Below are 15,634 nucleotides of genomic sequence, written 5' to 3'. Positions count from 1 at the left end.
ATAAAGTCAAATGGGCTACTCTGTCCAATTTGTAGGCCTACTTTTACTTTTGTTACTTCAACTTCATTATGCTAATAATACTACTTTTGTACTTTTGCTGGTAAACTTTCCTACCTCTTCCACCACTGTACATTTAACAGGGAATTAAGTCAGCTTGGCCATGCTATGCACAATTTTTTAAGTGTATGTCTGTGGCTCTGAGTTTACAGTGACACTGTTGTAAGTGATAATCATTATATCTTTAAACAGTAACAATATAATGTTTTAGTTTTGTAGCATTCAACATATGATGAGTGTTGCACTTTTCATAAATGCAACAACCCATTTTTGCAGCACATTAGGTTTGACTCTTACCTACAGTAATATGGCTAGAGCTGCAAGTAACCATTATTTTTATTAGTGATAGCATTTCTCAATTGATCATTTAGTCTATAATATGTAGAGAAAAATCAAGAAAAATGTCCTATGTTCCCAGAGTCCAAGGGGACATTTTCAAAATTGAAACCATTTAAATTTTGTATTCTTTGCTTAAAAAATTATTTGATTAATCGGTTATCAAAATAGTTTCCTGTTAATTTTCTGTCGAATGACTAATCGATTAATTGACTAATTGTTTCTAATTTTAACGAAAAATATAAGAACACATTAAAATCAGTTTTTATGTTTATTTTTTATTTTCAATGCAAATTAGAAAAAAAAACATTCAAAGCAATAAAAAACGTAAGCTACACTCAGCATACAATACAGCATACAATAGGCTGACACAGTAATACAAAGTCAAATTCCTTAACTGACTAAGTCAGTTTTACATAACAAAACGTAAAGTCTTAAACAAACATTCAAAATCCAGTGTACCCCTGCATATTTCTAACAGCGTCATTCATCATAGTCAGCTATTTATCATAACACCTAAACAGGAAGTAGAATTAAGACCAGATCACAGCTACTCCCCTCTTTGGTTTTTCTAGGTTTTCTTTAGTTTACAGACTGTAATTAAAAACACATGAAGGATGTTTTATAGGCTGAGTATTTTTAGACTCAGTATTTAAATTTGGCTGTTTCTAGAAAAATAGTAATGTAAATGATTCAGCATTTCAATACCAAAATTGTATCCCTGACAAATGGCTTAAGACAATTTCCTAAGCCTTCTTTGTATTTCATACTTTCTTATTCTGTACTCACAGCACAGTCACATCCTTGTCTGTACCCCCACCTCCCTCTTCTTCAGACCAAATGGCACTTCCAGAGAACTGCTTGAAGTCTATCAATAATCCAGCCCCTCCACTTGCTTCCCCTTTACCTTCCCCTTCTCCCACTTTCCCCTCCTTTTCCTCCCTTTTCTCGTTCGTCTCTTCCTTCGCCTCTGACTGGTCCATTAGCACAGTTTGCTCCCCTTCCTCTGAATCATCCAAGCTTGTCTTCTCATCTGAAGTGCCGTCTCCTTTTCCCTTTGTCTTATCACACAGCGGGGCATTATCACCCCCCCCATCCTCCTCCTCCTCCTCCTCCTCCTCCTCCTCATTGTCGTCCCCCTCACTGTAACTTTCCTGGCTACCACCCTTCTGCAGCTGTTCCTCCTCATCTTGGACTTCCTGCATTTCCTCTCCATCCTCATCTGTATCACTGCGAGGCCACAGCTGGACTCCGAGATGTGTCTCCAGAGCTAATGCTGCACCCCTCACCCGGTCCCTGACCCCTCCTTCCTTGTACACCACGCGCCGGATGGTGTATTCTCCATTAGCCTCCCTGTTCAACTTCTTGTACAAGAAGATCAGCAATGCAATCAGGCAAAATAGGCTGATGGACAGAATGATGATAGTTGTAGTTGATTTTGGATTATCAGAGTCACCCATGCCTGGTGTGAAGGAAAAGGTTCAGTGAGTTAGCATGTCACACATTGGACTGTGTCATTTATTAACTTCGGTGAATGTTTTTGTTTTTGTAGGATTGTCTCATAAAGGGATAGTTTGACATTTTGGGAACTTCACTGATTTGCTTTCTTTCTGAGCGTTAGATGAAAAAAATCAATAGTATTTCACATCCGTGCAGTAAATATGTAGAAGGGGCTTCAGCTTAGCCAAGCATGAAACATAGAAAGTGTGGGAAACGCAGTTGCTGCTAGTCAGATTTTGTTACCTTCAGACAGAACCAGGTGGTGTCTAACTCTAAAATCAAATAAGAATATTTCCAAAAATGGACAATTCTCCTAAAACATAAGACATTTGGATATTGAAATTGTTTTTTATGTTTTGTTATAGCTTGTACTTGGGTGTCACATGGGTGTGGTTTGTCATAGTTTTGCTTGCTTGATGTGCAAACACGCAAAAGCTAAATTTCAAGTATTCTGTGTCTAAACGCAGGTTGAAACAGATGCTAAACACTGCCTCTTCTCTGCAAGTCTGAGAACCAGAAATCCTCTCAGTCGTATCAAGCTGCAAATCCCACAAAACTGAGTCACATTAGATGCAGAAATGTGCTTTACCTCTTTAGAAAATTCCTAATGCGTAGAAAAATCCAACTGGCTTGGTGTCACAGTTACAGGCTGATTGTGGCAGTTTGTCAAACTCCTTGTGCTTTCAAAGCAGTTGTGAAGTTTTCATGAGAGGGCGATCCATTGGTAACTTTAACTCCAGAATCTAGAAAAGAAAACAGTAAATAACTAAAGTAAGTGACAGTGCATGGTGCTTCCAGCTAAACCTTTAGATTACTTAACATCACATTAAATGAGAGCAATGCCACTATAATAGAGTATCATCTAGATACAATTAGAATATGCAGGCTAGGTATGCTGGAGATACAACAGGAAGTCTGTATTGCCTTTATCGTATATGAGTATGAAATTGTCTATGCTGGAATGACAGGAAGCTAGCAGACCGCTCACAGCATTGCTGGTTTCCTGTCAAAATGACTATTAAACTGCAGCCGTCAGTTTGACGTGGGAGGAAACATTTCTAGTCATTACTGAGCATACTAAACTCAGACATTATGTGAGGCAACAATAAGTTTTAAAATACTAATTAGAAATGAAGTAAGTGCATTAAATGTGCAATTAAAGTTGGTATAAGAGTAACTGACGTAAGTAGTACATTAATGCCTGAAATACTGTAATTATAAAACCAACACACATGTATGGCGTTAAATAATGGTTCATGTGTTTAAAATCTGAAATATTGAGGTCATAGGTATGGACCTATAATGTTAGAGACAGGCAGAAAAAACATGAGGTATTTCGATTAGAAAAGACAAAATGTGTGTGCAGCAAAATATCAAATAATATCAAATATTAAAAAGCAGTAAAAGAAACTGTGAGAAACTCACCAAAGTTTTGAGCAGGAGAAAACGTTTGTGGAGCCAGACAGTGCCAAAAAACGAAGACTAGTAAGGAATGACTGGTGACATTTACGGTACTTTTGAACAGTGTGTCATAGCGCGCGCGCGCACGCGTGTGTGTGTGTGTGAGGAGGAGATAGAAAACGAGACAGAGGCTGGTGCATGGCATGTGGTGATGAAAAGCTATAGCTGAAACTCTTCGTGGAGGGAGGGGGCTGGTGGCGGTGGGAACGCAGATTAAAGACAAAATCAAATGGGGTGTGGTGGAAAGCAGAGTGAAGAAAATGTACGCTTAATTGTGGAAAGAGGAAGATATACACATTTGAATTTTTTTTCACTGCAAAGTAGATTTTTTTACTTTGAATCTGAAACACAGGTGCAAGTTTTGCATTACGCAACATATTTTAAGAACACAGGCCAACATATTCGTTACTGACTCGAATTAACCCACTGGAAATGTAGACAATACACTATATTTGTTTCCTGTGGCACATTTCAACCAGCAGGTTGTAATACTAGCTCCTTCAAAGCAGCAGAAATGAGGGTGATGGTTTTTGTAAAAAAAAAAAAATGTACCATTGAAAATTTTAACTTTGACTGCTGAAGTCATGTACTTTTGATATACACACCGAATGAAGGCATCGGTCCAGGTAATTCTTTGATTCATGCAAAAAATATTGGGGTTATCAGTAGCCTACACACCACACCTGCAAGATTTAAACCTCACAAAATAATGCTCCAAATTCAAAAGCGTCACACGCTTTTGAATGTGAATCGATGTGAAGCCACATCCTGTTTTTGCTTCAATGGCCAGCCACAGCCCCTACACCCAAAAAAGATAATCTGCACTGTAGCTTTACACTGTATCTCCCAGTGAAGGACATACACACGAGTTTCTGGTGAATGATTTGAATTTTAGCAGTGTTAATTTGTCATCAGATATTTCACAATTTTAATCCCAATTAAGATGGTGTTAAATTTAAAAATAGATATATATTTTCTTTTCACCTTATCTGGTGTACTTTTTGTGTCTGCTGACTTAGACAGTGTCATATATCATAGATTGTGTTTTTTTCTTGTCTTTTCCAAAAAGAAAAAAAAAAATATATGAATTTGTGATTCTAATCCATCAATTCACAAAATGTTCATACAGTCAATTCCAAGACTTCAGAAACTGTTTCATGACTTTTTATTCTCACTGTAATCTATAGACAGCTCCACTTTATTGTAGTTTCTGACATGTCATGGACTGTCATTTGAGACCCCCTTTTCACTTTCCCAGTCAGTTCAACTGGTCACTTGTGAAACCCAATTACATACAAGGCATCTTAACAATATTTATAAAGAATAAGAAATACATAATGAGAGAAATCTCAAGGGTGTTCCATGATGACATTGTGTTTTTGTGTGTGCATAATGTATGTCTATTGCAGCAGCAAATGCTTGTTTGCACACAGTCAACACAGTCAACATACTGTATACACTATTCAAACATAACTAGACCTAGAACTTACCACAGATACCACAACCAAATGATAATGAACAGAACATTTCTTAGTGTAAATAAAAAGCCATTCAATTAATACAAAGGAAGAACGAATGTTTATTGAGCTTTCACAATGTAGTCTCATTTAAAATGCTACTGCTTTTACATTTAGTGTTAAGAGGTCAGTGCATAAAGAAATATAAATTACAATTAAAGTAATAAAGGGATTAGCTTGATGTGGAATGTACCATTGTTGCACGATAATTGACTGACGGACAGGTGACAAATAATTGCCTCTAGTGGCAAAAAACACAAAACTAAAATTAAAAAAGAAAATCAGAAAGAGCTTTCCGTCTTTTAACACCAATACAAATGCAATTGCAAACCGTAGAAAATATTCAACATTTCACTGTAACTTCCTCTTTCTTGTGGCTGCAAACACTTGTTAACTGATGATTTGAATATGCTCAATGTGTTTTAGTGAGATTGCACCAATAGTGTTAAGGTTATATTTATATGTGCTATATATAGTACAGCTTAGCCCCGTGTGACTCAGGAGAAGTGATGACTCAAAGGTGAAAAATTTACTGCTCTTCAAAATACTCAGCATAGATCCTGGTTCTTTAGGGGGCACACAGTACTGCAGCCACACGTCAAAAGAAGGTAAAGAGGCAAGTATTTCTGCGTATTTATATCTTAATGATAATGTGGACAAATATCTCACCTCACGATGTTACAGAAAACCTGACAACATGAGGTACAAAATCACAAGTGTTACCTTTTCATTGACTGCAAAGACTACACAGAATTACGATACACATAAATATTTTGTTACACTCTCATCAGCTATCATTCACACAATTCTCTTTGTCAAGCTCATGTTTCTTGTACCAGAAGATTTTCCTACTGTTAACCTTACACACAGCGTCCTATAATGAAGTAGTAAAACAAAGCACAAGTCACACGATGAGCTAACAACTGGGGGTCTGAAATGACGTCACAGTTTAGCAGCTTTAACTACCTGATTAAATAGCCCCAATGCTTACATTTGTGAGTGAAACAATCATAGTAGAGGTACTTAATTACTTTGCTGTAGAATGTCAACCTTCAATAGTTTTAATATAACGCTGTTTGTTCCTACTTTGTGCATTAATTTGAGGCAACGGTGCCACTGTAACTCCTTCAAAGCCCTTCAAAATTAACACATGGATTTTGCAAAGCTCAAAGCTGCACTATATGCACCACCAAATAGCTGCTACAATACCCCTTCATAAGTAAAACCAAACATTACTTCATTGTTAAATTTCACTGTATGCAGATGACACCCCGTTTATCAACCACAATCTGGAAAGCAATGGCAGAAACAAATTGTGATCTTGTTTTCATCTTGTTGATCTGGTTGTAAGCCACTGCAATAAACCATTAGCTGCTACCCTACACTACATTCTCCCGCTCACACAGCTTAAGATACTTGTTGATTCTAGTAAGGCTATGGTCTATGGATTTAGTAAGAATGCCCTCTGAATGTAGTGAGTCTCCTGCTTCCTCATACGTCCCCGTCTTCAATCCGAGCCAGCTGCCTCTCCAGCAACTCGATTCTCTGGCTCTGAGCAAGTACGACGGCGCGCAAAGCCTTCATTTCTGCTAACAACTCGTTCAACACGTCATCCTGAAAGGAGAAAGCAGAGGCAACAAGTCAAAAAATGACTTTGAGCATGGAAAACTTTATTATGGTCAATATGTCTCATTGTATGGACTCACCTCTCTCTTCGGCCTCTCAGTATTTCCATCTGTCTCTCTTGTGGCTACTCGTGGCTGTGGCCCCTCTTCTTCTGTCTCCTTGGCAGCAGAGGTAGGTGTGGATGTTGGAGCCGCTACGTTGCCTGCTGAAGTTGGGGTGGCCCCTGTCCCAGAGTCCTGCGAGACAAGCTTGGGCTTGCTTCTGAGGGTGTCTCTATGCTTGGAAGGAGGGGCCGTGTAGCCACCGCTCAGGGAGACCAACAGTGGTGGTGCATCCTGCCCTGCGATCCATTCATCAGCCAGGAGAGCCGGCTCCGAGCTGGCTGTGTCCGGGTAAAGGTCTCCCTGGAACAGATCTGACTGGGGAGGCAGGATAGAGAGGAGGTGAATAAGTTAAGTGTTTTTATTGATAAATTATGGATAGATTTCCCATGTATGCAGAGCCCTTAGATTTTTACTTTTGAATAGTAAGTATACAAATTAGTCATTCTTTAGAGGGGCTATTTGTAAAGTCTTTTATGCCGGCGAACCCTTGCCGGAAGCAGTTGGTGATGATTGTCGCTTGACAAGAGCTTCGGCCATCGTTGCATTGACAAGAGGTTATAATACACCCTCTGAGCAGCATTATTTCTTCAGGGCAGATTGGAGGCTACAGTAAGTCACTATCAGAAAGTGACCAGGGCTAGCTTGTTAGTGTGCTAACCTCAGTAGGATAAAAGACATGATAGAGACAAGAATTAACATTGGCGTTGCTTTCCACCACTGGAGACAGATCTTGGTGATGATGAAGTTTGATGCTGAACAACATTTCTTCTAGACTGTTAGTACACAGCTATTAATGCTAATGCTGGCTATGTAGCAATATCAAAACTTACAAATAGCTCCTTTAAGTTGTTAATGGCTTACCTTCCGTGGTACAGTCATTGAGATGGGTTCCACTTTCCTTTCATGCAGTTTGTAGAACCTACAGAGCAGGAAATTAGAAACCTCGTTAAAAGGTTACGTCTGTGCTTCCCCATGAATTTATTATTATTATTATTGAAGTTATTCCGTCTTTAAAGGCTTTCTGACTTGCCTGAGATGTCTGTGGCTCTCAACTCAGATGTAAGTCTTTAAATATGGTCACAAATATATAGTTTTCATTTTCAAAAAAGCCTCTGTAGCTTCCTACTGGGTACTGTAGTTTTTAACAAAGGTTATTCAAACAGGAGCCAATAGTGTATTTGTTGGGGACTATTTTCAGATGTGGATTAAAAACATGTTCTTCTACTAATGAATATGTTTACGGCAGCAGAAAGTTGTATGTTGGATTGATTAAAAGTAAACTACAGCAGCCCTGTTCATGGTAATGAAGTTATGTGACACCCAGCGCAAAATAATGTGTTTTTAAATGTTTATGGACAACAGTGGAAGCCTCTGACACAGAGGAATAAGATTACAGGATTTGGCAACATACACGATATTGTTCATTTGGTTTCAGTCTGTTCATTGAGTTTGTAGATAGGAGGAAAATATAAAATTTCACCAGCCTCACCTGCTCAAACATTCTGTGCTTACCTGGCAATTTCACACTTGTTGACATCCACAGCTCTTTTACTAAGAAAGCCTGCTCCTCTCTGTGGCTCCTTGCTACTGTATAAGCTGAGGAAGTGAACATACGGGGATTCATCTGTCACCTCAAAATACCGGATGGTGCAGTCTCCCTGAAAACCAAGCAAAACCAAAATGTGAATGGCAAAACAAACTAAATATTACCATCTAGATGAATTTGTGTTTGCCATACGATCCTGAACTCATACCTTTCCACACAGGTAGACCATGTTTGTGTCCGGGTCATAAAAGGGTAGAAGAACTCCATTACTTGTATCCATTTCTTGTACAGCCATTGGCTCTGAGAGATCTTTCTGTTATTAAAAAAACAACACTGATTTAATACTTTATTAGAATTGCTTACAAGTGTCCACCCAAGGTCCAGGCCAACTTTTACTTTGAGCCTTGCTAAATAAAGGCCATATTATTTCCTGCACTTGGACTGAACATTGGCATCCAATGTAATTGGTGTGCAGCAGAATTTTACGGATGTAATTCCTCGGGATTCTTGTAACATGAGAGACTTACCGTATCCCACAATGCCAGCTGTCTCTCACTCATACGGCTGAAGCCTGTGGTCAGGATCTTCCCATCTGCGAGGAACACAGCTCTCATAGGCCTGGTACCATCATGGACCTTCTCTCTCACCTAAGAGAACAATTAGAGATCAAGTGTAATAGGTTACACTATTGTCAGGATGTGTTCGTGCATGATGTATAATTCTATAACCTCCTTTGAAAGCATCTGCATGCGTCGCAAAAATTTCAAGTAACCTTGAGGACGGTGCCTCTTCGTGGGTCAATGACACGCAGGGCCTTGTCTTTGCAGACAGTACAGACAGCACTGCCATCCTTGTTCCAGCTCACACTGTAGATCAGGTCTGGATGGGCATCGCTCAGCTGGTACACAAGCTCCCCCGTCCCCACGTTCCACACACAAATGACGTTATCACAGCCTGGGAAGAGAAGAGAGAGAGAGAGAGAGAGAGAGAGAGAGAGAGAGAGAGAGAGAGAGAGAGAGAGAGAGAGAGAGAGAGAGAGAGAGAGAGAGAAAGAGAGAGAGAGAGAGAGAGAGAGAGAGAGAGAGAGAGAGAGAGAGAGAGAGAGAGAGAGAGAGAGAGACGCTAGTTCATAGAGAGGAAAAATGTCCAGCTTAAAAGTTCAAGTCTATGTTTTAATTGTATTTTATTGAACTGTTTCATACAAAGGCCTGTTCACGCTGCTTTACATGCTTGTAAGTCTAGGTTCAGGAGGCAGGCTATGCTGAATGAAAGAGCATAAAGGAGATTGGTGCCTTGTGACTTGACTGATCTGCTGGGTTTATAAACAGCGGCTGTCTGATATGTACTGCGGAGCAAGGTCATTAAGCACAAAGGACACTAAGATATAAGATTAGTATTGTTCTGAGAGCCACAGGGAGTGAATGGAGGTTTCTGAGGATGAGAGTAATGTGGTCTGATTTACTTAAGAAGCAGAAAGAGGAAGCTTAAAGGCCTTTTTATAGATTTGGAGACATTTGACACATAAGTGGAGAGATCCAGGAAAGAGATATAGATTTACTCTACTGTAAGGATGAGTACTTAGGGTTTTAAGTGCTTGATGTGTGACAAGTGTGTACCTATATGCAAATACGAGGCAAGATGACGACTGGTTCACCAGCTGATTGTATCTGCAGGTTCCTCTTGCAAGCTACTGTTACTGTGATTTTTCACTTTTTCAATCTGACACACTGATGCCTTTAGGAGTTTGTAGACATTGGCTTCCAGTTGTGTTAAAGTCTTGAATACATATTTTCTCAATCAGCTTCTTACTATGAGCAATGAGGCCCTATAAAAGTTTCTGCTGAAGTTGGAAGAGGTCAGTGGGCGGGGCTCAGTCGGAAAAAGGTGATATCTGTGCACCAATCAGGATCAGCAACATTTGAAATAAAAATGTGATGACAGTTGGTGGGTTATTTTGCCAGGTTACTGTCAATCAAATCTGACCAAACCACACCCACACAACCCTGATGAGGATTAGGTCATTTTTGATGGTTTAACTCTTGATAATCAATACCTAAGATATATATTTCTCTAAACCCCCATAGAGAAAATACTTTGATTTGAAATCAAGTATTTAGGAGCTTTATTGTTGTTTTCTCCTGTTCAAGTGAAAGTGCTTTAAGATGGGGAGTGGTTTTCGACACGGCAGCTGTATGGAAAGTCCAGCCAGTCGGTAAGCGAGGTTGATTTCTTCCAGTTTTGTTAAGTCATGCTAACTTCTGGATTTGTTTTGTTGTGTGGCCTTGAACATTGTAAAAAAAACCATCATTATACTTCAACAATATGTGTATGGGGCTACTTGAAGAACAGAAGGCACGTACTTGTGAGTTAGTTGGAAAATGATGTGCTGTAAATAATATGCACTCTCATGCAATAACAGAGGACAGCAGCTCACAATGTCACACAGGTTTAACATAAATTGTACATAAAAGGCTACCTCAGATTGCTTGCTAATGTACCAACAAGGATACACACTGTCAAATGAAACAAAATCCAGTCCCATTGCCGCAAAGTGTAATTATTTTTCATGTTAAACACATTCTCCTTTAAACTAGCACTGCATGCTATTAATTGCTGTGGAGGGATATCCAATTCCTTGCTTGTATAATGCAGTAGTAATTGAACTAGCTGCCACTGAACACCCAAACAGTAAGATTAGAGCCATTCCTCAACTCTCACTACTGACAAGCGGAAAGCTATACATCACTTTCACTTTTCTGGAAATCCGTAACGTGGCAAAGTTGACTTTCATTTGTTAAATACTACTCAACAGTGATGCCTGTTCCTTTCACCTGGTTGTGCTAGTGCATGCCCTTTTAGGTCAACGTTTTTATGTAAATGTATGTAAAACAAAATATAAACCACACAGTCGTAGAGTTTAATACATATGCCGTGCTCTCCACAGTGCACATGTAATCTAATCAAGTGACCTCAGTTCAGTCATACTTCAGGCAGTCACGGACAATCCAAGTTGTATTTTTTGCAACCAGTATGGGGTACCTGAATGTGTGAAATGACACTACCTGCAGTTAGGAGGATGTTGAAGGCAGTTGGGTGCCAAGCCAGGATGCCCACTCTTTTACTGTGGCCCTCAAGGGTCACAATGGCCTCAGTCATTGGACTTGTCAGGCCCCCATCTGGGATCTGCCACACCTACACACAACAGGACACGACACACATTTGTTTAGGTACAGCAGCATGTATTGGTAAAGAATATCTACAATTTTCATGCCATAAAATTTGCTTGCAGAATTAATTGTTAAACACTAAAGAAAATTTTGCCATTATAAACCATTATCCCCAGCTAAACACAGACTTTAAAAAGAAGTTCTCTCCTTGCTAAGAGTGTCCACTCTTTTAAACCTCAAGCGCAGCTTTAAAGGAATGGTTTGACATTTTAGGAAACACAGTTATTCACTTTCTTGCTGAGAGTTAGTTGAGAAGATCGATACAACTCTCATGTCTGTGCAATCATGCTGCATTCACAAGCTCCACCGATGGTCCCATTTCCTGAGTTGGAAAGTCACTCTTCTGACTACGGTGTGTTCATTTCGTTTATGTCAGAATGTGGAAACAACATGGACGCTACAAAGATGTGCTCTAATTTTATTTCTCAGAGCATTAAAACAACACGCTGACAGCTGTTTCTAGTATTTATGTTACTTGTTATCAGGGTTACTGCTAACAAATAACTTTAATCTAGGTCACTTTATATGGACAGCAACTAACGGTTACAGCCTAATACCTTATTACAAATTAAATGTTAGCAAAAAAAAAAAAAGAAAAAAAGAAATGCATTAATCAAAAGTTTCTCACCATCAAAAAAAAAAGACATGTATCAAAATTTTCCCCAACTTAACGAGTTGCTGTTCCAGAAACTAATTTTTCTGATTATTCCGACATCAAATGAATGCAGGGTAAGTATGAAGCTAAAGCCAAGATATGGTTATCTTAACATAGCATAAGGACTGGAATCAGGGGCGAAATAACCAGCCTGGCTTGTCCTTCTCATATCCCCTTGTTAACCACAAATAGTCATTTTTACACTTTGGTTTTGTTTTGTTTTGTTTTTGTAGCTCTAATCTTCTCAGATTTTTAACAGCTCTTTAACTGCGGTGGCTGTCAGATTTTACACAACTGTGGTCAGGGTAACCTGTGGTACCTCAAGGCTGTGAAGCTACCTTTACTGTGCAGTCCTCTGAGGCACTTGCAATGATACTGTCATCATGAGGAGACCACTGGATGTCCAGTACTGGCGCCGCATGGCCACACACTGTCGGACAGGACTGATCGATTCTGCCGCTCTGGGGGAGAAACCAAAAGATAAAACTGTGACTTCTTGCTGGAGAAATATTAACATTACAGGAGTATAACCTTTGTCCATTAAACATGCTGCATATGCATTAGCTATACGTGGAGGGATAAAAAGCTTTTAGTAACAGAATAAAAGACAGGAAACAAGACAGGCTTTTAAAAATATTGATCTACTGTTTATCTGATGCCGAATGTAATGCAGGGATGGTCTAACCTTGCTGATCGGAACAACCAGGAAGGCGCCTCCACCCCCAGCTTCAATGATGACAGCGATGAATTTGGGGCTGACGGCACACAGAGGACTGTCCCACGTCACGCGGGACACTCTGACGTCGTCGATGCAGTGCTCGGCTTTCCACGCCTGAGCAAAAACATGGCGGAATTTGCTCTGCCTGACCACACCTCGCCGGAAAGACATATCTGTAGGGGAGAGAAAAAAAGATGTCACAAGTGAATTAATTAGAAAGTTAATTAATCTGAAAAGTGATTCTTTGTGAAGCAGAAACCATCAGTCAATGAGAAAACGAATTAGCGACAACTTCGACAAACGATTAATCTTTTAAATCAATTATCAAGCCGATACTAGCAACTTTTAATTATGACAGGCATTTTACACTGTTTTCTAATGTTTCTTTGTCCAAACAATTCATTGATTAACTGATAATGAAAATCATAGCTATCTGCAGTCTTAAACCGAAGTACCTGAGACAAAACAGAACATATGAGCTGCAGATGACGTCATAATACATTTCTTTCATAGTTCCAAGCACTTAAGGGTAAAAATAGTAAGAAATTAGTTTCATATTGTTTTCTATTTTCCCTTTTACTAGTAATGCACACAATATTTCATTAAGTAAGATAAAAACAGAAATTGATATCTTATTTACATATTATGTCATTTGAAAGAATATATAAGTACTTAAAACAATATAACTGATGTTTTTCTTGTAGTTTTGAATATGTGTAACTTGAAGATGTCCAGTTGTACTTGATATAGGCCCTACTTTTGTGTCTGTGTGGGATGGGCCAGATGCTTGGCACAAAATAACTACACATGCTTTGTTAAAATGGTGGCTATAGTCATTTAAGATACACAAAAAGTTAAACTGATGAACTATGTTATGTCTGTCTGCACCAGTGGCCGATTAAAACCATAGTCTCTATTTCTGCAGTTGATTCAGTGAGTCCCCGACATCTTTAGACTGCCAGCGAGAGAGAAAAGAGGGCTGTCAAAACAGCAGGCAAATTCTTTCATACTGGGAGTCTGTCCCGAAAAGTACAGTCAGGCTTCAGTGGACAAAAGGGCATGATCCGCCTGAAACCAAAACATGCTGTGGCACTGAGGGGAAGGGGGTTGGGCGGCCAGAGCTGCTGAGGCAGGGGAGCCAGTAACTCTATATGCTATCTACCTAATGCTTCACAGTTGTCAAAGCAGAAACACTTTCATAGGTGTTAAGATGTGTTTCTAAATACCATCCTCCTATTGTATGATTACGCTTTAAACACCCTGCTTTATTGTTGCAATAAAGCCACACAGCATTCTTACAGCATTTAATTAAGGGATTGTATTGTTGTCTGCACGCAATACAATGAAATGTGCTTTTGAGTAACTACCAGTTAGGCGGGAGCAACAAAGGACGTTTGTTAATGCGTAGCTAATCCCACAATAACACATTGCAATAAAACGGCAGGGTTATAATTTTCGACAGCATACCTGGCTTTTGAGCGACCTCTCTTAATTGGAAAAAAGATCACCAAAGACTCGGGCGTGACAGGAGGAGGCCAATAAAATAATCCGCCGCCAGCAGCAGTAACTTAATCCTCTCCTGTGTCCAGGCAGGCGTTCACGTCGATTGCGCAGATCTATAACAAATCCATCAGAAATAAAGAGCCATCCGAATTATTATCGTCGCATTGTTAGCTATTCTCCGGTTGGTTTGTCAGTAATTACGCCTGTGCGCCGTAGTAAAAGCCTAACCTCATAGAGCATGTCCCGTGCCGATATATCAACATTCAATGGAGCCCCACTGTAGACGATGATGGTGTGGGAAGAGATACAGACGGTGCTCGCCCTGTCTCCTTTTACAAACGACTGTTTTGGTAAAATGGATTGAGCAGAATCCCAGACACTTCCGCTCCTGGCAGGATATATCAGAGACATGCAGGAGTCAAGAGCATTATCGTCCGTTTACATCCAGATTCCTGTGTGCCAGACCGGATGTGGACGCGCCTGCAAAAATTGTCCGAGATTGAAACATTAGTTTAATGTACAAAGCAACTAATAAAGGCAACAGCTATGAATTTGCCCGTCCGGCTTCGCCATAGTGCGCATGCGTGAAACAATTTCAATTTGTATGCCAATTTTTAAAAACGCGACGACTGCAATTATTGAACAGTTTTACAGATTAATATTTTTGCATGCAAAACAGAGATTTTGCTAGTCTTTTACGTTATTTTGAATGCAAACAAAAAATAATCCCGATTATACTGACATACTTTTACGTACTTTTACGTACTTTTACACCAATTTAGAGTTGGATCCTCCTGTTGCAATCCTGCCCCCTAGTGGCTTAGGGGTATTTATCCTACCTAATGAACGTAGTCTTTTCCCCGGTGGCTCGTATTCGAGTCCGGCCTGGGTCCCTGTGCTGCATTTGTGTTTGGCGATTTTGTCAGACGACGTCGCAGTTATAAAATCTACATTTGACCCCAGTCGCTCCAGTCATGTAATAGGTTTTCACCAAGGCTTGTTTGACTTGACAAAGAGTTAACATCGGCTTGTTTGCCCCTATTTCACACCTCAGGCTCCACCATGCAGATGCTGGCAGAAAAGTGATTCCTACTCATTTCCCAATTCAATTTGGTCATGAAAGAAAATATTATTAATAATATTTAAAAATGAATAAGGGAACATGGTCGCAGCTATGAGTAACTAACCGAAATCCCAAGGTTTTTACGGATCCCTCCGTAAATGGCCTATTTTTTTTTTTTTTTAATTTTCATGGTCGGCACTTCTTCACTATGTTTTATCATTGCAACGAGAACTAGATGTCTGATCATTCTAGTAGACTAATGCTGCTGAATGTGTATAATTTATTATGGCCCTTCAGCGCCACTCGGTGTTTAATATGGGG

The 15,634-nt window shown here is 39.6% G+C and overlaps 2 protein-coding genes across 2 annotated transcripts; both read right to left on the bottom strand.

Moving 5' to 3' along the window:
- Positions 1-651: 651 nt before the first annotated feature.
- Positions 652-3,754, bottom strand: si:ch211-119e14.1 (ABC transporter F family member 4). Its single transcript, XM_056369362.1, has 3 exons — positions 3,319-3,754; positions 2,483-2,636; positions 652-1,855 (listed from the first exon to the last, which is right to left on the bottom strand). The coding sequence occupies exon 3, from the start codon at positions 1,851-1,853 to the stop codon at positions 1,179-1,181; it is 675 nt and encodes a 224-aa protein (XP_056225337.1). The 5' UTR covers positions 1,854-1,855; positions 2,483-2,636; positions 3,319-3,754; the 3' UTR covers positions 652-1,178.
- A 1,161-nt stretch (positions 3,755-4,915) lies between these two features.
- Positions 4,916-14,806, bottom strand: coro1b (coronin, actin binding protein, 1B). Its single transcript, XM_056369577.1, has 12 exons — positions 14,479-14,806; positions 14,215-14,363; positions 12,715-12,920; positions 12,368-12,490; positions 11,210-11,339; positions 8,920-9,101; positions 8,675-8,794; positions 8,356-8,460; positions 8,114-8,259; positions 7,463-7,520; positions 6,578-6,916; positions 4,916-6,485 (listed from the first exon to the last, which is right to left on the bottom strand). Exons 3-12 carry the CDS (start codon positions 12,916-12,918, stop codon positions 6,363-6,365), a joined length of 1,530 nt encoding a protein of 509 aa, XP_056225552.1. The 5' UTR covers positions 12,919-12,920; positions 14,215-14,363; positions 14,479-14,806; the 3' UTR covers positions 4,916-6,362.
- Positions 14,807-15,634: the final 828 nt, after the last annotated feature.

This window comes from Seriola aureovittata, chromosome 23 (assembly GCF_021018895.1).
Source record: "Seriola aureovittata isolate HTS-2021-v1 ecotype China chromosome 23, ASM2101889v1, whole genome shotgun sequence".
Classification (NCBI taxonomy): Eukaryota; Metazoa; Chordata; class Actinopteri; order Carangiformes; family Carangidae; genus Seriola; species Seriola aureovittata.
This window is presented reverse-complemented; position numbering and strand designations above follow the sequence as displayed.

What these genes read in the sequence shown, in the direction of transcription:
- si:ch211-119e14.1 (XM_056369362.1), bottom strand. Translation starts at nt 1,853, where the DNA reads ATGGGTGACTCTGATAATCCAAAATCAACTACAACTATCATCATTCTG.
- coro1b (XM_056369577.1), bottom strand. Translation starts at nt 12,918, where the DNA reads ATGTCTTTCCGGCGAGGTGTGGTCAGGCAGAGCAAATTCCGCCATGTT. An exon ending in AGCTGGCATTGTGGGATACG is followed by an intron (nt 8,461 to 8,674) that starts GTAAGTCTCTCA and finishes TTTTAATAACAG; the next exon opens with AAAGATCTCTCAGAGCCAAT. An exon ending in AACAAGTGTGAAATTGCCAG is followed by an intron (nt 7,521 to 8,113) that starts GTAAGCACAGAA and finishes CCTGCTCTGTAG; the next exon opens with GTTCTACAAACTGCATGAAA.